The 24,638-nt window shown below is 44.2% G+C and overlaps 1 protein-coding gene across 4 annotated transcripts in view; it reads right to left on the reverse strand.

The window, feature by feature from the left end:
• The window catches only part of CFAP206 (cilia and flagella associated protein 206), a 35,336-nt gene extending 17,218 nt beyond the window's left edge, over nt 1-18,118 (reverse strand). The window contains exons 1-10 of one of the 4 annotated variants that reach the window (XM_054021408.1): nt 17,995-18,118; nt 17,397-17,471; nt 14,563-14,671; nt 14,237-14,320; nt 13,394-13,484; nt 9,555-9,743; nt 8,913-9,071; nt 5,881-6,089; nt 4,899-5,018; nt 2,446-2,644 (exon numbers count right to left, since the gene is read on the reverse strand). In XM_054021408.1, coding sequence (XP_053877383.1) covers nt 2,446-2,644; nt 4,899-5,018; nt 5,881-6,089; nt 8,913-9,071; nt 9,555-9,743; nt 13,394-13,484; nt 14,237-14,320; nt 14,563-14,670 — 1,159 coding nt within the window. In that variant the 5' untranslated portion in view covers nt 14,671; nt 17,397-17,471; nt 17,995-18,118. Of the gene's footprint in view, nt 1-2,445; nt 2,645-4,898; nt 5,019-5,880; nt 6,090-8,912; nt 9,072-9,554; nt 9,744-13,393; nt 13,485-14,236; nt 14,321-14,562; nt 15,634-17,396; nt 17,472-17,932; nt 17,951-17,994 lie in introns of those variants that run through there. The other 3 variants (XM_054021409.1, XM_054021406.1, XM_054021410.1) reach the window with 3 other exon arrangements.
• Between the last annotated feature and the right edge of the window lie 6,520 nt (nt 18,119-24,638).

Consider the following 24,638-nt stretch of genomic DNA (forward strand, 5'->3'; position numbering starts at 1 on the left):
CAAATGTGTGTCCTCACGAAACTCACCCTACAAGATTGTCCTCACCAATTTTCACCTTGACTCTGGGCCTATAGACTATGAAAGCCTATGATGATGGCCAAGCTACCAAGCTAGGCTCAATCAACCAAACAGTCACCTCTTTTAGCTACCATGTGAAGATAATAATGAGGAATTCTCACACATAAATAATTCCTTAATCAACTAGGCGTAAAACTATAAAGACACTAAAATGTAACAATTCTCTACCTTTCAACATGCACTTGATCCAGCACCAGCCAGTAGTAGTGGTTTGTTTATATAACCAGATGATCTGAGAGGACACGTTCATCACAATCTAATCTTGTGCCATCAGAACCAATATACTTTTATTAATATGTATGAACATTTTTAACTCGTTAATATGACAAAATCTATATCAGTTAACAACAAAATTATGTCTTTTACCAAATCACATCTCTTATTTGCTTAAATTTGCAGCTCTAAGCTGAGAGAATGTGTCACATTTTGGTCCGATAGGGATGCTCATAAAAACAAGTTTAGAAACTTATCAAATGCCAAAAAATGAACAAGTGTCTAAATTTGAGGCCCCCTTTGAGCTTGAGGCCCAGGCAAAATGGCCCTCCGGACCCCTCCTCTGCTTGGCCCTGCCTATACTACAGACACTTTTTAGTATTTATTGTTTATATTATCATAGGATTGTAGGACTGGAAGAGACCTCAAGAGGTCATCTAGTCCAGGCCCTTGCACTCATAGCAGGACTTAGTATTATCTACACCATCTCAGGCAGGTGTTTGTCTAACCTGCTCTTAAAAATGTCCAATGACAGAGATTCCACAACCTCCCTAGGCAATTTATTTCAGTGCTTAACCACCCTGACAGTTAGGAAATTTTTCCTAATGTCCAACCTAAACCACTCTTGCTATAATTTAAGCCCATTGCTTCTTGTCCTATCCTCAGAGATTAACGAGAACAATTTTTCTCACTGCTCTTTGTAACAACCTTTTATGTACTTGGAAATATTATCAAGTCCCCTCTCAGTCTTCTCTTCTCCAGACTAAACAAACCCAATTTTTTCACTTTTCCCTCAAAAGTCATGCCTTCAATCATTTTTGTTGCTCTTCTCTGGACTTTCTCCAATTTGTCCCTATCTTTCCTGAAATATGGCGCCCAGAACTGGACACAATACTCCAGTTGCGGCCTAATCAGTGTAGAGTAGAGCGGAAGAATTACTTCTCATGTCTTACTTACAACACTCCTGCTAATACATCCCAGAATGATATTTGCTTTTTTTGCAACAATGTTACACTGTTGACTCATATTTAGCTTGTGATCCACCATGATCCCCGGATCCCTTTTTGCAGTACTCCTTCATTGGCAGTCATTTCCCATTTTGTATGTGTGCAACTGATTGTTCTTTCCTGAGTGGAGTACTTTGCATATGTCCTTATGGAATTTCATCCTATTTACTGCAGACCATCTCTCCAGTTTGTCCAGATCATTTTGAATTTTAATTCTATCCTCCAAAGCAACCCCTCCCAACTTGGTATCATCTGCAAACTTTAGAAGTGTATTCTCTATACCATTATCAGAATCACTGATGAAGATATTGAACAGAACTGGACCCAGAACTGATCCCTGCGGGACCCCACTCAATATGCACTTCCAGCTTGACTGTGAACCATTGATAACTACCTCTAGGAATGTTTTTCCAACCAGTTATGCATCCACCTTATAGCAGCTCCATCTAGGTTGTATTTCCCTAGTTTGTTTAAGATAGCACCCAGTTGCTCCAATAGGGATCAGGATCCCATTTTGGTCAGTATTATGGGAAAATATATGAAGATATGTCAAGGTGTTTACAAATTTAACATAAAGAATGATTTAGTAGCTTATGCCATAGGAGTAACTTTAAAAATTGCATCTGAATTCCATCTCACATGCTCTTCCCAAGAGTGTGGCTGGCAAAATTTCAACTACAGCATTGACAGGGCCTTAGATGAAAAAGGTCTGATCTCACACCTACAGAAGTTAGTGGCAAAGTGTCCATTGACTTCATGGGGAACAGCAGCAGTCCCAGGTATAGCAGCACACTGATAATGTAGAAGAAACAGTAGCACTATACCAGGGAGCAGATATTGGTGTCCAAGCATTGTTTTCCTCTCAGTTTTCAGAAGATGTGTACTAATTATATGTAAAGCATGTTTTCATCAAGAAAGTAAGAGTTCAGTTCTGTAAAGCATTAAGTGCTCGTATGTGGTCCTGAGCACCTACAAATTCTGTTGCCCTCAACAGGACTATTGGGTAAGGACCCCTATGTCAGTAAAGATTTTTCAGGGTCAGGTCCTGCTTTAGATAGGAATGTTGCACTTTTTAGAAACAGGATTTAAGTCACAAAATCATACAAGAACTCAAACGGGAAAAAGGAAATGTGATAACTTTCAGTACCTATGGTTTCCTTTATCCTTTGCTCATCACTTTTCACAGTCACTCCTTCGAGAAGCGACTCCATCACATCATCAGGAAAGAGTTGTGCATGGATTCCCAAGAACTGCTGTAGACTGACTGTCAAATTAGTCAGGAAACTCAGCAGCAATATCTCATCCTGAAAGCTCGTCCAGAGGTTAGATAGTGCTAGAAAGATAGGCTAAAAAATAATAAGAAAGACCTGAAATCTACATTTGCTTTGTCTGTAAAATTAAACAAATACTGTAAACAATACTCACAAATACAACTGTTAAATGCAAAGGGCCCAATCCTGCATGCCCTCTGCACTCAGAAATCCCAGTGGAGGGTTTGCAAGATCAGGCCCAAATCCTAGAAATCATTTAAATGTACTTTAAAAGTAATAAAACAACATTTTGGGAAAACGTTGGAGGCGATTTTCTGAATTATATTGGAAAAGAGTCTCGCCTCCTCCCCACAAATATAATAATATAAATGCAAAAAGAGAAGATAGGCAGAGGAAGGCAATAAAGAAGAAATTCCTATACTCCGGTTAACTATAAAAAGAAACACAAACAGACCTAGGCATAGACAAATTTCAGCCTTTGTTCCTCTCATTTTCCCTCAGTCCCAAAACAGTCTAGTACAGATACAGATTTCAAAGACAGTGGCAGAAAATGGGCCTGTTGTAACATATCTGAAATCACTGAGGAAATGGCCAGCAGAAAATTAATTACATTCCTGACTATGCTGAATAGATTTTGAATGTTAACACAGCCATCTTCAAGTTTTCAGATCTTAGCACAGTAGAAAAGGGCTCCCCCGACATCAGGAATACATTCAAGGAACTTAAAATTCATCCTAGCACATTAGCATTCATGTTAATGAAGCCATGATAAGAATTGGTATGGGAGTTAGCTCTGTTGTTCATCAGCATCACTATCATGAAATGCTATGGACACAAGAAACTAAAACAGAGGAATGGCAGCAAAATAATTTTTGCTGTAAATAGCATCATAACCATCGTTAGCTCAATTGTTGGAAAATGAGTGAGCCTACTGTATACTCTAAAATGCTTGTCTGCTACATTCTCAATCCAGGCCCTGTGCTACAAATGCTAAATTATAAAAATCTCCTGGTGCTCTTACACAATACAACTTCTCTGCAGCAATTTGAAGACAAGTAGAATTAAGTGGTCTTGTGATGGGGAAAGTTCTACCTGCAAGAGCACAGATGGAATCAAGTATCTTGTACATATTCTGTTGCTAACAGAGGTGAAGAAAACAAGCAAATAACCTGGTAAAGAGAAGCCATTCAAGAAAGGAAATCTATGGTAAACTCCTTAGGACAGGAATGATGTGCCGTCTTGTTTGCTTGTAAAGTGACAAGTATGTTTTTGGCCCTTGTAATAAAAATGAACAGTACAGCGAGAGAGAAGACACAGGGAAATAATTGCTCTGGGTAGCAGGATAGAAGAAAGGGGTGTTTGCTAAAAGGACAGTATTTGTAAGATCAACAGGCACCTAGAAACAGCTATGTTGGATCAGACCCAAGAGGCATCTAGTCCAGTATCCTCTCTTCGACAGTGGGCAGCACCAGATGCTTCCAAGGAAGGTATAAGAACCCTAGAGAAGGTAGATGTGGGATAATCTGTCCCCCATATTAGGTCTCATGAGGCTCTCTAACGGTTAGAGATTTACTTAAGCCATGAAGCATGAGGTTTAAGATCCCTTCCAAAATTTTATTATCATTAATTATGACAGAAAGTGGACAACATAGTGACTATTTTATTACATATCTTCCCAGCTAAAAACAAGAACCCAAATAAGAACTGACCATGTGGAGGTTTGCACAGCCCTAGTTTCAAAATAATATGGATAGAAGACTCTGAGCCAAGGCTATTCCAACATAATACAATAGTGAAGCATCATTAACTTAAAACTCTCATCTCTGAATACTTTTACCTACTATTGTTAAAAGTAATATTTAAGGCTACTATAAAGAAAAAGGATAGAGAAAATTTATTTTTAGTGCTATTCTATGCATTTAACACCTAGAGTCAGTTTTCCCTGTTTTTTATGTCTTTCGCAAAACAACTGGGAAGAAAACGAAAATTTTAAAAAAATAGGAAAATATGTTTGTAAAACCACAATTATTGAGAAGACAACTCAGGGCAGGTGTAATAACAAACTTCTTTTAACTTTTTTTTAAGCAAATGGATAGATGTCAAGGTAGCTGTGTCTGTGGAACACTGCCTGAGTGGAACACTGCTATTAGACAGACACAGACACAGAAAATAAGATCCTTTTTCCTAATTCAACATGAAATTTATGTGAACCATGTCACATGATACTGCAGCATAAATACTCTATTATGTTAGTTTTGTAGACAATAAAAGTGATTTTTCTAATTTGCTTCTGTTCAGAAAATAATACTTTTGCATTTCAAATGCTTACAAAAACTTGTGATGTAGGTACAGCAGTCTTTGCTTGAACAGTGTTTTTTAACTGCTCTATTTGTGCTGCAAACTGCTTGTCCATCATTTCAACTTCTTGTGCACACGTGATCACATCAGACTGGAAAGAGAACATACCTCAGGTAAGGAGTGTGACAGTCACAGAAAAATAAATAGCTAGCAGAAGCTATTTGACTACTTGCATTCTGCCTTTTTTTGGGCAGTTATATTTTAAGGAGTGGCATGCAACGTAACTTCTAAATAGAGTCAGAATTTTACAGCCAGAAGGGCCATTAGATCATCTAGTTTGACCTCCTGTAGATCATAAGCCCTCAACACCATCCAGCACCCACCCACCCACTAAACCCAACAACTGAAATCAGAGCAATGTATTACAACCTGCAGGAGACTAGACTAGTATATGCCACATGCAGAGAACAGGAGGCCCCCGCAATGGCAGGGAAATTATTACGTGAGATATACTCAGATATTCCTGGAAAGTGACCCATACCTACATGCTGCAAAGGAAGGCGAAACCCCCCAAAGATCACTGCTAATCTGACATGGGGGAAAATTTCTTCCTGACCTCACACATGACAAACAGCTAGACCGTGAACATCTGAGCAAAAACAGCCAGCTAAGTGCCTGAGAGAGAGAATGCTCGGTGCCAATTCATAGCCCTGGCCCTCCCCATCCAATGTCCCAGCTCCAGCAGTGTCCATCCCTGATGCTTAAAGGAAAGAGATAAAAAAAAACCACTCAGAATACATTGGGGATGTGTGAAATCCCTTCCTGACCCCTGTAGGTAGCTGGCTGAATCCCTGAGGCATGAACTTTTAATATATCATTCTAGCTGCACAGCTCAAACACAGCACCAGGATTTCTTTCCTCAAACATATACCCCTATTTTACTTTGTAGAATGCAATTTACACCGATATTAAGATATCCTAAAGAATTCATAAAATATAATGTGATATCTCACCAGAATGATGCAGAGAAAGGCTTCATGTTGTCTCACATTGAACAGTGCTTCCTTTAACATAGATAATCTAGCTTCTATATTTCTGTGTGGGCTCTCACACATCATTTCCAAGACAGCTGTGTAGCGGTATGCCAGATCTTGGGAGGCACGAAGCTCTGCATCAATAGGCTGCGTGGCTGCTGGAATGGCTTCATTCAGAATAGCTGGTACTATTTATACAGATTTAGTATGAGATGCATAGGAAGGTAACAGATATAGAAACACATCATGGTAATCATGCTAGATAGCTAATATTTTAGTTTCAATACTTCAATCAGAAGAATCCTCCAACAGATTTTGGAGCGAAAGCTCTTATTCTGAGACAGCACACCTTTCCAAAGTTTGTTTACAAGACCCAACCATTACGTACACTGCTGGTCAAATGGTTCTTAAAAATGACAACTTTTCTGTGAGGAAAATGCTACAGTATAGTCTAGGATTATGGAAAATTAGCTTTTCAGACGATCTTGGTTCAATTTTGGGCTCTTCCAAAATTTTCTGTGTGACTTTAGGTAAATCACTTATGTGCCTCAGTTTCCCCACCTGTGAAACTGGGATGATAATAATAATACTTCCCTGCCTCATAAAGGTGTTATGGGAATGAATTAATTCACATTTATGAGATGCTCACATAGTACAGTAATGGGTCTATATAAGCCCAGAAAAAGAGAAAAATATAATATTGCTTATTAAAATGAACTATTTTTGCTCTTACTGGACACGGTGCATTACAACCCCCCCACAAAATTCCATAAGCTGCACAATGGGAGTCCAAAATCTTTGAGCTGATGGTTTTATAATTAACACTTCTTCCTTAGAGCCTCATTATCAAAGGAGGGTATAAACAGCCGTGCATCCATTACATTCTACATTTGGACATGTAACTAGACATCTGTGCATGCAAAAGAGGTAAGCTGCACACTCAGAGCAAACAGTTGTGCCATGTGGGGTTTTTTATGCATTCCTCTTTATATGTGACTTAACATTAAAACATAGGCAAGCAGCAGAGGCTGTGTGGTGTAATGATTAGACTCAGAGAGAAGATCTGAGTGGCAAAACTGTTCATTTCTATTCAGTCAGCTCTGCCCACAATTTGCTGCATGATCTTTAGAAAAAATCACATAAATCTCTTTAATTCATCTTTTTCAATCTGTAAAGTGGGGTAATAATGCTGTATATACCTTTGTGAAGAGCACTAAGAACCCTGAATTAAAGGTGCTCTAGGTGCAAAGTATTATCTCGATTATCCAAATAATCGGTAGAATAGTTGATTATTTGCATGTTCACAACTCACAATACATGTTATTATTTATTTTTGTATAGCATTCATTCAGAGGTACTAGAACATTTTACATATAGTGTCTTAGCCTCTATATCGGGGATTGGCAACCTTTGGCACGCGGCCTGTCAGGGAAATCCGCTGGTGGGCCGGGACGGTTTGTTTACCTGCAGCATCCACAGGTTTGGCCGATCGCAGCTCCCACTGACCGTGATTTGCCGTTCCAGGCCAATGGGGGCTGTGGGAAGCAGCAGCCAGCACATGCCTTGGCCCACACCACTTCCCGCAGCCCCCATTGGCCTGGAACAGTGAACCGCAGCCAGTGGGAGCTGCGTTCGGCCAAACCTGCGGACGGTGCTGGTAAACAAACCGTCCTGGCCTGCCAGCGGATTTCCCTGACAGGCCACGTGCCAAAGGTTGCCGATCCCTGCTCTATATGAAAATACAATTAAACTAGTAGATTACAATATATCATATATATTGCAATCTTATTTCCATTGAACAGCCATTTAAATAATAATTCTGATACATTTAGCAGTGAAATATTTAATAGCATTGGTTGTTTGTGGGTTGCAGGGCTCAACAGACATGGGGCTCACCTCTGGCTTATGTCCTCCTAAAGCTCATGCTTCAGGGTTTCAGTTGGTCAACAGCAGGGGTCAAGAAGGGATCCCCCCCAAAGTCCTTCACCCCCGCATTTTGGGAGTTTGTTTTTTTAAAAATCCCCTTCTTTTGAAGCATCAGGGATAGCAACAACTGGAGATGGGGCACTGAGTAGGCCAAGGCTATGAGGGGGCACTGAGCATTCTCTCTCTCAGATGCTTGGCTGGCTGGTTCTTGCTCATATACTCAGGGTCTAACTGATCACTATATATGGGGCCAGGAAAGAATTTTTCCCCATATCAGATCAGCAGTGACCTTTGGGGTTTTTTGCCTTCTCTGCAGCGTGTGGATGTTGGTCACTTCCTTGCCAGAATTATCTTGGTCTCTATCATTTAATCATTTCCCTGCCGCTGCAGGGGCTTCCTGCACTGGTGCACATTGGGCCTGCCTATTCTCTGCGTGTGGCACATAACAGTTGAGTCTCCTGTGGGTTTCATTTAGTTTGGTGTCATTTCTGTTGTTGGATTTAGTGTGCAGGTGCTGGGTGGTGTTGGTGACTTGCGATATACAGGAGGTCATACTAGATGATCTAGTGGTCCCTTCTGGCTTTAAACTCTATGACTCTATATTTTAAGTAGGGAGTCAAAATAAGAGCAACAAGGAAGTTTAGCCATCTCTTTGGGCTTACTATTTTGGGCTATCTGGCTGCACACTTAAAAAGATTCCAGTGCATCAATTTACATTGTTATAGTTATCTAAACAACCTGAAGGGCTCAAGACTTAAGAGATTTTTGAGTATTCAAGAAGAATTGGGAGAAATTATCCAAAATTATCAGAATTTATGTATTTTCTGTCCCATGGATTTCTAACATCTCATGCAATATTAGATTAAAGGTATGCTCTACTGTAAATATTTTGACAGTACCATTTTGACATTTGTATTGATTGGCCTTAAGCATTATGCAATTCATTCATCTAATAGTTTGTTTTTCCTTCAGGCTTACTGACACTGGGCCAAATCCTGCTCATCTTGAGTAGCGTGAAGTCATGAGGCTACAGGCAAGAAGAGTCTGGCTTAGGGCTCATAATTTTAATTTAATAATATACCTACAGTCATCAATGCCTTCTCCTCCTTTCCCACAGTCCTTGTTGAATAACCGAATTCCTGTGACAATCATAGTAAGTTCTTTCAGTTGTCGCTCTTTGTCCTTCTTACTGAGAGAGAGAAAAACACCCAGCTCCGTCTGGGGAAACACACTCTGCAGGGCAGCTGAAAAGATTTAAAAAATAACAGCAGGTATAAGAATGAAACTGAAAATACTAGGGAAACAAAACTAACTCCTCCTTATGGGTAATTGTGAAAATAGCAGTGTATTCTAGATTTGGAGAGATGCTTTGGCGCTCACAAATTAATAATTTTACCACACCTATTGTTGGAGACAAGCAAATAACAAAGCAGACAGGCTGATATGCTATCAAGCTATTTTATGCCATAGAAATGATTTATCTAAAATTCAGACTATTAGTAACAAATATTTTTAAAGCTGCCACAATTTACAATATTCACTAGTATCTGGGCAATTGGACGTTTTAATGAAAGAGTCAGACAGCCTGATTCCCAACTCACACCAGGAAACTCTACTGAAGTCAATAAAATTATTCCAGATTTACATTGTGTCAGAGCAGAATCAGGCCCAGACTTTATTTTCCCACAAGGGATGCCCAGTATCAGATACTTTGACTAGTTACTGACCTGTTGCCTCCCTAACAACCTTGATGTCTGTAGGGGATCCGAGGCCAGAGCGTAGCAGAACATAGCTAACAATCTTTCGGTAAATGCTCTCCAGCTCTTCTCGTGTACGAGCACGATTATCTGTGATTTCTCTGCTCACAGGGGCCAGCCTGGCCTCTAGAATGCGATGCTGCTCATTAAGTAACTCAACTGGGAAGGAAAGATATTTGAGAAGTGCTATGTTACAGCCAAATATTATTCTCATTTTTGGTCTAGCCTACGTAGAGTGACATAATTTTCACTGGACTGAACTTGCTGTTTGTGCATTTTGGGCCTGCTCCACATCCCAGTGGCTTTGGATCAAGCCCTTAGATTTGCTAATTTTAAAAATCCACTACAAAAGCCAGTGCTAGGCAGCAAAAGCTTTCAAATAGTTTTCACAGTTTATCCTGATGCCCTATGAATGTCCCATGCCTCTCAGCTCTCCCTGTCCCAGGAATATTGTGACTCTTATTCTCCTCCTTCTCTTTTCCTGTTCCCACCCAGACCTTCTCTGCCATTTTAAGTCACTGAGCACTGATCAGGGACAACATACAATATTTATATATAATAGCCAAAGACAAGTATCTGCCTAATTCACTGGGATTGTAATATTTGTATTTTATTAAATAATCTCTGGACTATGCAAACTCAATCCATTTAAAATAGAAGGTCCAATAATGCTGATCCTTCTCAATTGTGAAAAATCAACAAATGGACAAATTCTGCTCTCAGGTCACACAAGCAGTTCTAGAGTAACTGCACTGAAGTCAATGGACCAGTGTAACTGAGAGAAGAATTTGGTTCAAAGAACCTAGAACGTTGCCTTTCTATAAAGGTAAATCTCGCTCTCGCTAAAAAAAAAAGCGAATGTGTTCTGTCTTCCAAGTCCATTATACATTCCTTCTATGTTACATCCTTGCTGTAATACTGTACTTCCCATGATAGACCTTGTGGCACTCTGTACCTCAAACCAGTAATTATGATATGTTTTGTACAAAGTATGCCATGTAAGATATATAGGAAAGGTCATGATCTCCTGAAACCTATTGTTCCATCAAAATATGTATATTATTAGTGTGTATGAAAGTATGAGATTTTGCTGTACGGTTGTTATTGAAATATGTTGTAAGTTTGGGAGTTGTCCCTTGCTAGTTCTTCAGTGACAACAAAGGAGGTGATCCACACCCAGGCAGGTGTTAAACGACCATTAATCAGCAGGGGAGTTGTAGACAAGGGATTTACAATTCTGTAAGAGGAGCGCCACACAATGGGGATTGTTCAACCCTGTGACTCAACAAGGCCAATCATAGAATATCAGGGTTGGAAGGGAGTTCAGGAGGTCATCTAGTCCAACCCCCTGCTCAAAGCAGGACCAATACCCAACTAGATCATCCCAGCCAGGGCTTTGTCACACCTGACCTTAAAAACCTCTAAGGAAGGAGATTCCACCACCTCCCTAAGTAACCCATTCCAGTGCTTCACCACTCTCCTAGTGAAAATTTTTTTTCCTAATATCCAACCTCAACCTCCCCCACTGCAACTTGAGACAATTACTCCTTGTTTTCTCATCTGGTACCACTGAGAACAGTCTAGATCCATCCTCTTTGGAACCCCCTTTCAGGTAGTTGAAAGCAGCTATCAAATCCCCCCTCATTCTTCTCTTCTGGAGACTAAATAAGCCCAGTTCCCTCAGCCTCTCCTCATAAGGCATGTGCTCCAGACCCCTAATCATTTTTGTTGCCCTACGCTGGACTCTTTCCAATTTTTCCACATCCTTCTTGTAGTGTGGGGCCCAAAACTGGACACAGTACTCCAGATGAAACCTCACCAATCTCGAATAGAGGGGAATGATCACGTCCCTCGATCTGCTGGCAATGCTCCTACTTATACAGCCCAAAATGCTGTTAGCCTTCTTGGCAACAAGGGCACACTGTTGACTCATATTCAGCTTCTCGTCCACTATAACCCATAGATCCTTTTCTGCAGAACTGCTGCCTAGCCACTTGGTCCCTAGTCTGTAGCAGTGCATGGGATTCTTCCATCCTAAGTGCAGGACTCTATAGTTGTCCTTGTTCAATCTCATCAGATTTTTTTTGGCCCAATCCTCTGATTTGTCTAGGTCCTTCTGTATCCTATCCCTACCCTCCAGCGTATCTACCACTCCTCCCAGTTTAGTGTCATCTGCAAACTTGCTGAGATTGCAATCCATGCCATCCTCCAGATCATTAATGAAGATATTGAACGAAACTAGCTCCAGGACCGACCCTTGGGGCACTCCACTTGGCATGCCTGGGCTAGTTTCTTTGCAGGGACATGGACTAAAGCTATGTTTTCATTGCACTTTTGTCGTTAAAACTTCTGTCGGTCAGGGGTGTGATAAAAACACAAAAAGTTTTAACGACAAAAAGCGCCAGTTTGGACAGCACTTTGTCGGTGGGAAAGCTATGCCCCTCGCTGGGGTGGTTTTATTTTGCTGGCAGGAGAGCTCTCTCTTGCGGCAAAAAGCTGAGCCACTGTAAGATACGAAGTGTAGACATAGCCTAAGAATAATATCAAGGGCAGTGGCATTGTGCTTTTACCTTTATCCTCCCCCACCTACCCTGGAAGCAACACGAATGCTGGGAAAACAAAGACTTGAACTGAGGAGACTGGTCTCAGGCTTAAAGGGAAAGTCTGTTTATTAAGGACTGTAACCAACCTGTAGCACCCAGAGGGGTGAGAAAACTGCTTGATCCAAATATTGTTCACTCTAATAAGGTTCAGGATTTAGACTGCATGCTTACCTTTTATTTTCCTTGGAACTATCTCTGAACTTTAGTGCCTACCACTTATAATCACTTAAAATCGATCTTTCTGTAGTTAATAAATCTGTTTTATATTTTACCTAAAACAGTGTGTTTTGGTTAAAGTGCTTGGGAAATCTCAGCTCAGACAGGGCCAGCTTTAGGCTGATTCCCCCGATTCCCCGGAATCGGGCCCCGCGCCCAGCCAGAGTGCAGCAAGCTTGCGGCCCCGCTCCCCGGGTCGGAGCTCCAAAGCCCCCAGCCCCGCTCCCCCGGCCGGAGCAGGGCAAGCCCCGCTCCATGGGCTGGAGCTCCAAAGCCCCGCGGCCACACTCCCCCAGCCGGAGCTCCAAAGCCCCGCGGCCACGCTCCCCCGGCCGGAGCAGGGCAGGCCCCGCTCCCCGGGCTGGAGCTCCAAAGCCCGCGACCCCCCTCCCCGGGCCGGAGCGCGGCAATCCAAAGTGCCGCCGAAGACTCGGAGCACTGCCCGGTGAGTATAAGCCCCACGAATCGGGCCTCGCACTTGCTAAAGCCGGCCCTGAGCTCAGATTACAAAGGCCAGTGTATATCCTCTCCACACTGAGGGAGAGTCGGACTGAGTAATGAATTTACACTGGTCAGGCTTCTGACCAGGGCAAGATATTACAGTTCTGCGGTGCAAGGCTGGAGGCTTGGCAGGTTTGCTGGTGCCTTTCTCTGTGCAATTCGTGAGTGGCTCAGGGAGCATTCATGCAATTTAGCTAGTTGTGGAGCTCCACATGCTGTTGTACTGAAAGATAACAGCACCAGGAGAGGTTTGGTGCTTGTCACTAGCAAAGCATTGTGAGACAGAGCCCAGGCTGGAGAGTTAAGGGGGCACAGCGGTACCCCAGTTCAAGTTGTACCCCATGGAGCCTCTCACAGACCTATCCTATTATCTATATCTATATAGCATGCTAATAAAGAGTAATATTAAAATACAGATGAATCAATATAGTTAGATACAAGTTTTATTATCTGACACTCATATTTAATATTTGTACATATTAAAATTACCTCGGTTTGTATAATTCATATCAAAGTAAACTTGCATCTTAATAGTGTCCAGGGATGGATTTGCTGTGTCAAGAAGTCTACTAACACAGAGCTAAGAAGAGAGTTGTAAAAGTTAATTCTTTCTAACCACTTAGAATTTTCGGAAACATCAATAGCAACGTTACCATTTTGACAGCAGCAACGGAGCCTTCCTCTCCCCATTTCTCATTCTCCCAACAGAACATGATGAATAGGTATATACCACCCCTAGGAAATGCAGAATCTGTTCTTGACTACAGAACTATGAGAATGAAGTATGATGTTAGTTTTCAAAATGCTTTAAAGGAATCTTAGGAAATTGATCTAGTAGCTAAAAATCACCAACCTACAAACTGGTATGATTTAGTATTTGTTAAGTGCTGATAGGATGTTCGGTGCTGTATAGAGAAATCTCCTACTGAGACTGATTAGCAATTAAAGATGCTTTCAATATTTCTGTCTGCTATTCTCAGTCTCTCTCTCTCTCCTCAAATATCTGGTTATACTGTAACTCCAGGAGGCAAAAAATATTTCATTAATCTAATCTTCACCTACCTTCTAATAATTATGCTGAGATCTCAGTAATTTACCATAACATCACTTTAACAAGTAGTTAGATTGTTTAGATTTCCCAATGCATATACAACAATACAGGTGGCTTTGCATATATAATTGTATATGTATAACATATATAATTGTATATGTTAGCCTGTGGATGGCAATGGCAGGTATGTTCTGTTACTATAAATACAGAGCAGATATTTAAGTTTTATTTCTACATAAGTATGTAAAGTTTCTGAACTTTTGGAGAATTTTCAGAATTACCTTAATAAGTTTTTGCACATCATTTTTTGTGAGGATTCGATCCACATTAAACTCATTCCTTGGATCCAAAACGACAGCTTTCACCTGCAGATTAGCAAAATATGTTATTAGGGGGACTACTCGCAGTGAGTAAAATTACAGTAAGTCCTAGCAAGGCTAGAGCCTAAGAACAGAGTTTGAAAATTGTGGCCAATGTGCGCAACTGCTAAATCTTTATACTTGTCTGTTTAGTGAAAATTATGTTATTAATCTTAGGGGGATATTAACATGACCTGAAGGCATTTAAACAAAATAATCAATGGCTAAAATATTAATTTTGTTCTTACCATGAAAGCCACCAAGGTTTCAGACACAGTTTGCCCTTTCATGGCACATTCTTGTCCTATTTCACGAATTATATTCTTTATGACACTTTCAGCCTGAGAGTGAGACATTCTGGACCAACAATACATTAACAGGTTTGATGTTTATTACAGTGCATCATACATTTGTCTTTCATTCTCTGTTTTCCCCACCACAACATTTACTGACAATCGTGAGATTACATATTCTTTTCTAATGCCCTCAGCCTCTTAAATTTTCAATAACAACTTGACTAGGTAGCAGAGGTGATTTATGGTTCACTGGACCAAAAGTGACAAGAATATTTCCAAACAATAAGAAACTAACACAAAACAAGATTTGAAGGAAAAGTACAAAAACTGATAATAAAGGATTAACCCAGATAGCTTTTGTCTAACAGATGGAATATTTCTTATTAGATGAACAGGACTAACTCAGCAATCAACACAAAAGCAGGAAAAAATGCATCAGCTTTAAGGGAACAAAAATATTTTTCACATCAGCTGAGGTCTCCTTGGAAGCTGAGGGAACAAAAATCTCACTACAATCATTAACAGTACTTCTGACACCACTGTTCCCTCTATTTTTTTACATCCATGTGCAGAATGAATTTTGTTATGTGTACCAATATGGAGGTGATGTATGGCAGGGGTGGGGCTGACGGGTTCAGAGTGTGGGAGGGAGCTGAGGGCTTGGGCAGAAGGTTGGAGTGCAGAGGGATGAGGGCTCTGGCTGGGGGTGCGGGCTCTGGGGTGGGGCTAGGGATGAGGGGTTTGGTGTGCAGGCTGCCCCAGGGCTGAGGCGGGGAGAGAGAGGACTACCCCCAGCCCTCTCTTGCTGCAGCAGCTCCGGGCCAGGGGAGAGTCATCTCTCCCCGGCAGTTCCAGTGGTGCCGGGCTGGGGGAGAGGTGCCTCTCCCCAGATGCGGCAGCTCCAGCGGGGTCAGGGGAGGGGCGCATCTGTCCCCACATGCAGCAGTTCTTGCCTCTCCCTGCCTGCACGGCCCTTGTAGCCTGCCGTGCAGCTTAGAGGGAACTTAGTCTGATATGTGAGGCAGAATTCTGACCAGGACAAGTAGATACCTTTTGTTTGTAGATTAATGGCAAATTATTGAACTACAGGTAATCAACCCCAGGATTCCAATGACCATTCTGAGAACTTCCAGTTTTCCATGTGTTTAAGAAATGAAATAAAATTATTACTTAATTTGTAACAGATTTATTTGGGCATAAGCTTTCGTGAGTAAAAACCTCACTTCTTCGGATGCAGATATGAAGAAGTGAGGTTTTTACTCACGAAAGCTTATGCCCAAATAAATCTGTTAGTCTTTAAGGTGCCACCAGACTCCTTGTTGTTTTTGTAGATACAGACTAACACGGCTACCCCCTGCTACTTAATTTGAGAGATGATTAGGAATTCCAATTATTTGGATCAGGAGACTGGTAAGAGGATGTTAAGCCTTCTACATCATAAATTCAGCTCTAACCTGGTGACTGAATATTGTTATCCTCTGATGCATATTCAGTGTGAAGTGAGTGTTGGTCTCAGTTCAGTTCCTAGATCAGGTGCCTTCAATTAGAGCTCATTGAAATATAGGATTTTTTTTCTTTTACACATTTTTGTGAAAAATTTGTCCCTGATTTTTTCCTACAAAAATTCCAGATGTAATTTTTTTTAATCAAGTCTTCCCACAATACACTATAGTTGGCACCAAATCACATCTTTCTTAGAAATCTCAGAAAAGGTCATGGAAATGTAACTACACTCATACCTTATAGGGGTAACTCCAGAATGAGGTTTGAGCATATTGGTAGTTGGGGGAGCTTATACTACTGCTGCCAGGGCCACATTAACGCAGGGGCTTTAGGGGTTGCAGCTCAGGGCCTCGGGGGGCCCCGCAAAAATAAATCCATAATTTATTTATTGGTCAATCCTGGAGCCTCTGCCAGTCGATCGCAATCTCTGGGCCGCTAAAAGTCCAGCAGCGCGGCTGGGCTCAGGCAGGCTGCCTACATGCCATGGCCCCACGCTGCTCCCGGAACCAGCCGGCTCATGGCACGTGTCTGCAGCCCCTGTGGGAAGGGGAGGCGGCTCTGTGCGCTGCCCCTGCCCCCAGCACTATCCCCGCAGGCGCAGGCAGCACACGGAGATACACTATCCCCCTTCCCCCCAGGGACGCGCAGAGACATGCCAGCAGCCAGCCACTTTCAGGAGCGGCATGGGGCCATGACATGCAGCCTGCTTGAGCCCTGCTGTGCCACCGGCAGGGAGCAGCCTATGGTAAGCGCCTTCCGGCCGGAGCCTACACCTCACACCCGCTCCTGCACCCCAACACCCTGCCCCACATCAGAATCCCTTCCTGCACCAAACTCCCTCCCAAAGCCCGCACCCTATCACCCCCTCCCAAACTCCAATCTCCCGCCCCAGCCCTGAGCCCCCTCCAGCACCCAAACTCCCTCCCAGAGCTTGCACCCCACACCCTCTCCTGCACCCCAACACTCTGCCCAAGCCTGGAGCCCCCTCCTGCACCCAAACTCCCTCCCAGAAACTAATATAACAGCTGTTCTAAGGTAAGAAGTAGGCTATTTTGAATTAACTTAACTATATTCTAAATATTTTAAGACTGAAATGTAACCACAGAATGGCTTTATGTTAATTAAAAGGCAAGTTTAGTATAGCATTAATAGCCTCCATGCCGTAATTGTGATCATTTTGTTTTCAATTAGGAAAAAGACTTGTATACAAAGGCCCCACAAAATCTAATCGCCCTGGGCCCACAGGAGAGTTAATTTGGCCCTGACTGCTGCCCATGCTGTACCTCTTCCGAGAGTAAATACAGGACTCCAGTGACCAGGGCCATCAATCGGGCACTTTTCACAAGCACAAAACTCACCTGAGAAGTAAAACAATTTAATACAAAATATGTTTATGTTTCTGCAAAACTATATCTACTGGGCATGCGTGTTATCGCCCCCGTGACAAACAGAGCTACAAGGGGTCCGGCTCGAGACCAACCACTCGCCCTCCCGCAGGGCCGCCTCTCGCACCCAGGCGGAGCGGAGCGGAGCGCCGCGCCGGGAGGGCCAGAAGGGGACAAGGCGAGCGACGCTCGATTCCGTTACTCTGGCCGCCTCCTGCCCGCCACAAACCGCCGCAGCTCCCGGCTAGGCGGGGACACTCCGCGAGGAAGCGCGCGCAAATTGCCCCTCCGCGCATTTTGCGCGCCCCTCGCTGCATGTACAATGCGCACGCGCGGGGGGGGGAGTTTCTGCACCAGGGAAGCGGCATTTTCCCTCCCCCGGGAGCCGGCGCGGCCCGAGCTCCCTCTCCCCCACCCCGGGGAGCCTTCTTTACCCGACCCCATGAGAGATTCCCAGCCTCTGCTGCCGCCCCGCCCCGGCTCCCCTGGCCTCTACCCGGACAAAGAGGAGAGTTTCCTGCCCCAGACGGGCTAGAGAGCGGAGGATCGTCCTCAGCCGGCCGCTCGCGTTTCCATGGAGATAGAACACGGCTCCCCAGCGGGCGGGGCCGCTCGCCGAGCCGGGCTGAGCGAGCATGGGGGCGGCCCTACCGCGCGGTGATTGGCGGGCGGGCGGGAGGTAACTGCGGCCCCATTGGTTGTGGTCAGGTCAGGACACGGGCGCTCGAGTGGAAGGGGCGTTAACGGGGCCCCTGGGACGCTGCCTCGAGGGGCTGCAGCCGAGTCCGCTCTGAGCTGCCTTGCGCGGTGTGGGCCGCGCTACCTGCTGCTGTCACACAGCGCTCGGCTGTGCCCGCTCCTCTCGCCCCGCAACCCACCCACTGGCCCTGGTCTGCAGGCTGGCGCCGGCCGGGCCCGACCCAGCAGCGCCTCCCACCCAGTGCTGCTGCTCCGCTGCGGAAGGCGGAGCCGGACCTTTCCCTTTCCGGACCTGCCTTGTACAAATCCAAGCGCCGAGGTTCCGCAGAGACCAGAGTTCTGCAGCGTGGCCCCGCTGGGGCTTGCTGGCTTCCTTTGAATGGTGGAGTGGGTTGGTACCATATCCACAGCGCCCTTTGTTTTCTGTTTACATTTTATTTTCCCCCGGGACTGTATTGGTGTTTATTACCACAACACAAAACGGGCGAAAATCGGTGCAAAAAACGATTACTAGTTTTTCTGGGTAAATAGCGGGGTTTATTTTGGTGGATGGGGGGGGGGGGATTTTCAGGAGAGTAATGCTTTGGTGAACAGAATTCAATGTGGTTTGCTGCAGAAGTAAAATATAACTCAAAACAGTGTGCCACTGCCGCGTTTAAGATTCCATATATCCAATCCCCAAATAAAACTTTTCATTTGAATAAACAGTTTACTATTGTAGGCTTAGAACTATTAGCCAGGGGTCAGCAACCTTTCTGAAAAAAGAACAGGAGTACTTGTGGCACCTTAGAGACTAACAAATTTATTAGAGCATAAGCTTTCGTGAACTACAGCCCACTTCTTCGGTATGCATCCGAAGAAGTGGGCTGTAGTCCACGAAAGCTTATGCTCTAATAAATGTGTTAGTCTCTAAGGTGCCACAAGTACTCCTGTTCTTTTTACGGATACAGACTAACACGGCTGCTACTCTGAAACCTGTCAACCTTTCTGAAGTGATGTGCTGGGTCTTCATTTATTCACTCTAATTTAAGGTTTCGCGTGCCAGTAACGTTTTTAGAAGGTCTCTTTCTATAAGTCTATAAAATATAACTAAACTATTGTTGTATGTAAAGTAAATAAGATTTTTAAAATGTTTAAGAAGCTTCATTTAAAATTAAATTAAAATGCAGAGCCCCCCCAGACTGGTGGCCAGGACCCAGGCAGTGTGAGTGCCACTGAAAATCAGCTCGTGGGCCGCAGGTTGCCTACCCCTGTATTAGCCTATAAATATTTACATTTAATAATTGGGCCACGCCATTTGCAGCGCATATATTCAACTTCATCATTTTCTCCTGTTTTTTTTAAAAACTGTTTAATACAGATTTTAGTTCTATTTTAGTGTGTCAAATTTTTCAGCTGTTCAGATGCGCACGCTCTTCAGAGCTTTTGTGCATGCCTGTTTGTTTGTGTGTATCTTCTAGACGAATACATAGCCTTACTTCAACAGGCAGCTTTGCTCATACACACAGACTAATATGTATTAAAATAATATATATACCCCGTGCAAGGTATTGTATTTTCCTAATAAAACAAGTTTTTATATATATATATATATATATAAATTTTGAATGATAAATAAAATTGGGACAAAAAACACAATACTTTTTATAAAACCCAGGATTTTTTCAGTAAAAATCAATTTAAACTGAAAACAAAAGGGCTTACATATCCAGAGATTGCAAGGCCATAGAACTTCCCCCACACTAACTCCAAGTGCCTACAGTTACAAATTAGGGATGTGAAAGGTTAACCAGTAAGTATAGTCTTACTGGTTAACCGCCCTAAGCATTAACCTCTCTGCTGGCCAGTGTGGGCCCAGCTACGGTGCTTGGCCGGAGCAGCGCCGCCTGGCTGGAGTGGGCCCCAGCCACTTAAACAGTTAACCATTTAAATATCAGGGGGTAGCCATGTTAGTCTGTATCCACAAAAACAACAAGGAGGCCGGTGGCACCTTAAAGACTAACAGATTTATTTGGGCATAAGCTTATGTGGGTAAAGATTTATTTGGGCATAAGCTTTCATGGGTAAAAAACCTCAGTTTAGACGTTAAAGAATAACGTCTTTCAGCATTATAAATCCAAAATGTGAGTATCTTTAAGCGATATTAAAACCTTAGCGTTATTATCAGGCTGTATAACTTTTCTTTGTTATCACGTAATAAATAAGTTCACATGTAATAAATAAGGTCCATAAAAAAAAAAAGTAACAGCATTAACGCTTAATAGACTACGAAAGTGATGACATCACACTCCAAGCAGGTAACAGCAAGGACGGGGATTACTTTCCAAACAACCGGTGTCGGGTTATAACGTCGAAAAAGGTCATTTTGTTTCCATGTAAATGATGTAACTAACTGTTTTAATAGGTAAGTGAGTGTATGCTACTAATCATTGAACCTTTAAGCAGTGAAAAGACGTGTTGGGATGGCTGCAATGTGGTTTAAATCTCTATCCATGTGGTGTGTCAGCCATCCTGAACGCTATAATGCTTGCATTCGGGAGCGCAGTACATAACAATATTCAAATGCCCCATGGCAGAAAGAGGAAAAAGAAAACCCTCAGGAGCTGAGTATCATAAACAAAAGGCTGAGAAGGAAAAGGACCAAGCAAAACAACAGGGATCCTTCTTGAAAAATCTTCTCTTTAATCCAAATAAAGATGGAAGCAGTTCACAGCTTCCAGATGAAGGTATATTACTTCGAGATGAGGGTAGCTCACATCCACATAAAAGCAGTTTGGAAACTCAAGATGATGGAAACTTACTTCTAGATGAAGGCAGCTCACAGCATTAGACTGATATGGAGAAAATGTATTCACCTTCAGAGACATATGCAGAAATTGAAGTAAATGAAGTAGAAGGAAGAAAGGATGAGGAAGTTACAAACAAGTTACAGTATGCACTTCTTGCATCTGAAGAAGTGAGGTTCTTACCCACAAAAGCTTATGCTCCCAATACTTCTGTTAGTCTTAAAGGTGCCACAGGACTCTCAGTCTGAGGGTATGTCTACACTACGGGATTAATCCGAATTTAGATAATTCGGATTTGAGAAACAGGTTGTATAAAGTCGAAATGAGTGCGGCCACACTAGCACAGTAATTCGGTGGTGTGCGTCCAAGTACCGGGGCTAGCGTCGATTTCTGCACCGTTGCACTGTGGGTAGCAATTCCATAGCTATCCCATAGTTCCCGCAGTCTCCTGCGCCCATTGGGATTGTGGGTTAAGATCCCAGTGCCTGATGGGACAAAAAACATCGTCGCAGGTGGTTCTGGGTACAGCCTCACTCCCTCCCTCCCTCCCTCCCTGCATGAAAGCAACGGACGGCAGACAACCATTTTCGCGCCTTTTTTCCTGGGTGGGTGAACACTGCAGACTCCATACCACGGCAAGCATGGAGCCCGCTGAGGTCAAGACAGCACTCATGAATATTGCAAACACCTCGCGCGTTCTTGTGGAGTTTATGCTCAGCCAGGACCAGAAAAACGAGGCGAGGAGGCAGCGGCGGCGGCAGCGCAGCGACAAGCATGATGAGGACATGGACACGGACACGGACACAGAATTCAGTGAAACCACAGGCCCCGGTGCTTTGGAGATCATGTTGTTAATGGGGCAGATTCTATCCATGGAACGCCGATTCTGGGCAAGGGAAACAAGCACAGACTGGTGGGACCGCATAGTGTTGCAGGTCTGGGACGATTCCCAGTGGCTGCGGAACTTTCGCATGCGTAAGGGCACTTTCATGGAACTTTGTGACTTGCTGTCTCCTGCCCTGAAACGCCAGAATACCAAGATGAGAGCAGCCCTCACAGTTGAGAAGCGCGTGGCGATAGCCCTGTGGAAGCTTGCAACGCCAGACAGCTACCGGTCAGTCGGGAATCAATTTGGAGTGGGCAAATCTACGGTGGGGGCTGCTGTGATGCAAGTAGCCAAAGCAATCACTCAGGTGCTGCTACGAAAGTTAGTGACTCTGGGAAATGTGCAGGCTATAGTGGATGGTTTTGCTGCAATGGGATTCCCTAACTGTGGTGGGGCAATAGACGGAACCCATATCCCTATCTTGGCACCGGAGCACCAAGCCACCGAGTACATAAACCGCAAGGGGTACTTTTCAATGGTGCTGCAAGCACTTGTGGATCACAAGGGACGTTTCACCAACATCAACGCGGGCTGGGCGGGAAGGGTTCATGACGCTCGCGTCTTCAGGAACACTACTCTGTTTAAAGGGCTGCAGCAAGGGACTTACTTTCCGGACCAGAAAATAACCGTTGGGGATGTTGAAATGCCCATAGTTATTCTTGGGGACCCAGCCTACCCCTTAATGCCATGGCTTATGAAGCCATACACAGGCAGCCTGGACAGGAGTCAGGAGCTGTTTAACTACAGGCTAAGCAAGTGCAGAATGGTGGTAGAATGTGCATTTGGCCGTTTAAAAGGTCGCTGGCGTTCATTATTGACTCGCTCTGACCTCAGCCAAAGAAATCTCCCCATTGTTATTTCTGCTTGCTGTGTGCTCCACAATCTCTGTGAAAGTAAGGGGGAGACCTTTATGGCGGGGTGGGAGGCTGAGGCAAATCGCCTGGCTGCTGATTACGCGCAGCCAGACACCAGGGCGATTAGAAGATCACACCATGAAGCGCTGTGCATCAGAGAAGCTTTGAAAACCAGTTTCATGGCTGGCCAGGCTACCGTGTGAAATATCTGTTTGTTTCTCCTTCATGAAAACCCTCCCCCTTTACTGACTGATTTTCTGTAAGGAACCCACCCTGCCCCTTCCCCCAGCTTTCTTTCAAACCAAATAAAGTCACTATCATTTAAAAATCATTTATTCTTTATTAATAGATTAGAAAAAGAGGGAGGGAACCCGGGTGGTATTTGGGAGGAGGATTGCTGGGAAGGAAAAAGCCACAAAGAAAAGGTTAAAAAAATGACAGCATTTTGCTTGGGCTGTCTACTGGGGTGGAATGGGAAGGTGTACGGAGCCTCCCCCCCCGCGTTCTTACACGTCTGGGTGAGGAGGATACGGAACATGGGGAGGGGGGAGGGTGGAACAGGGGCTGAAGCGGCAGTCTGTTTTCCAGCAGCCGTTCCTGAACCTCCACCAGACGCCGGAGCAGCCCCAGCGTTGCATCCTTCATCCTCTGGTCTTCCTGCCGCCATCTCTCATCTCGATCGTCTCTCCTCTCCTCACGTTGGTCCCTCCTCTCCTCACGTTCACTGACTTCTTTCCTATACTTTGAAACTGTTTCCTTCCACTCATTCAGATGAGCTCTGTCACTCCTGCTGGATTGCATAATTTCAGAAAACATGTCCTCCCGCGTCTTCTTCTTACGACGCCTTATCTGTGATAACCTTCGGGATGGAGGAGGGAGGCTTGAGGAATTTGCAGCTGCTGTAGGGAGGGGAAAAAAGAGAGAATTGTTTTAAAAGCTACATTTTGCAGAACAATGCTTATACTCTTTCACGGTGACCAACACTGTTCACATTACATAGCACATGTGATTTCTGTGCAAGGTCGCATTTTGCCTCTTAATGCTGAGTGCTTGTGGCTTTGCTGCTAGAGATCACAGGTCTGGGCAACAGAATTCGGCTTGCATGCGGCCATGGTAAGCCATTGTTTTACAGCTTCTGCACCCTCCTTTCCCACATACCAAGCATAGCCTGTAGAGTGCTGCAGAAGCCTGGCCAATCTCAGCCAGTTGGGGGGGGGGGGGCAGTGTGGGGGGGCTTGTCTGGGCCCCTTCAGGCAAGTAGAGTGCTGCGGTTTTTCTGTTAACATTCAGCAGCACCAGAAAACAAACTAACCACCCCCCCGCCATGAATTCTCTGGGATGATCACGGTACCCCTCCCCCCACCGCATGGCTGGTATCAGGGAAGATCCCTGCAGGCACCAAACTACCCCCCCCCCGCCGCCGACCCCCCCCCTCGCCATGAATTCTCTGGGATGATCACGGTACCCTCCCCCCACCGCGTGGCTGGTAACAGGGAAGAACCCTGCTAGCCAAACGCGGAAAACTTCAGGGCCAATTTCCCATCTGCGCTTGGCTAACTGCAGGGAAGGATTTATTTTCCGCCACAGGCAAACAGCCCAGTAGGAACGGCCACCTCTGTCCCCTTAATTAAGTTCCCGTATTTCAACCAGGTTACCAGGAGTGATATCACTCTCCTGAGGATTACACAACAAGATAAAGAACGGATGTTGCTTGAATGCCAGCAAACACCGGGACCATACGCTGCTAGGCTTTGTCAGGCAATGATACCAGATTACTTGCTGCAAGCATGGCGTGGTCAAGTGTCCTACCATGGAGGAGGGAATAAGGATGCACTGCCCAGAAACCTTCTGGCAAGGCTTTCGGAGTACCTCCAGGAGAGCTTCATGGAGATGTCCCTGGAGGATTTCCGCTCCA

Source organism: Malaclemys terrapin, chromosome 3, assembly GCF_027887155.1.
Source record: "Malaclemys terrapin pileata isolate rMalTer1 chromosome 3, rMalTer1.hap1, whole genome shotgun sequence".
Classification (NCBI taxonomy): Eukaryota; Metazoa; Chordata; order Testudines; family Emydidae; genus Malaclemys; species Malaclemys terrapin.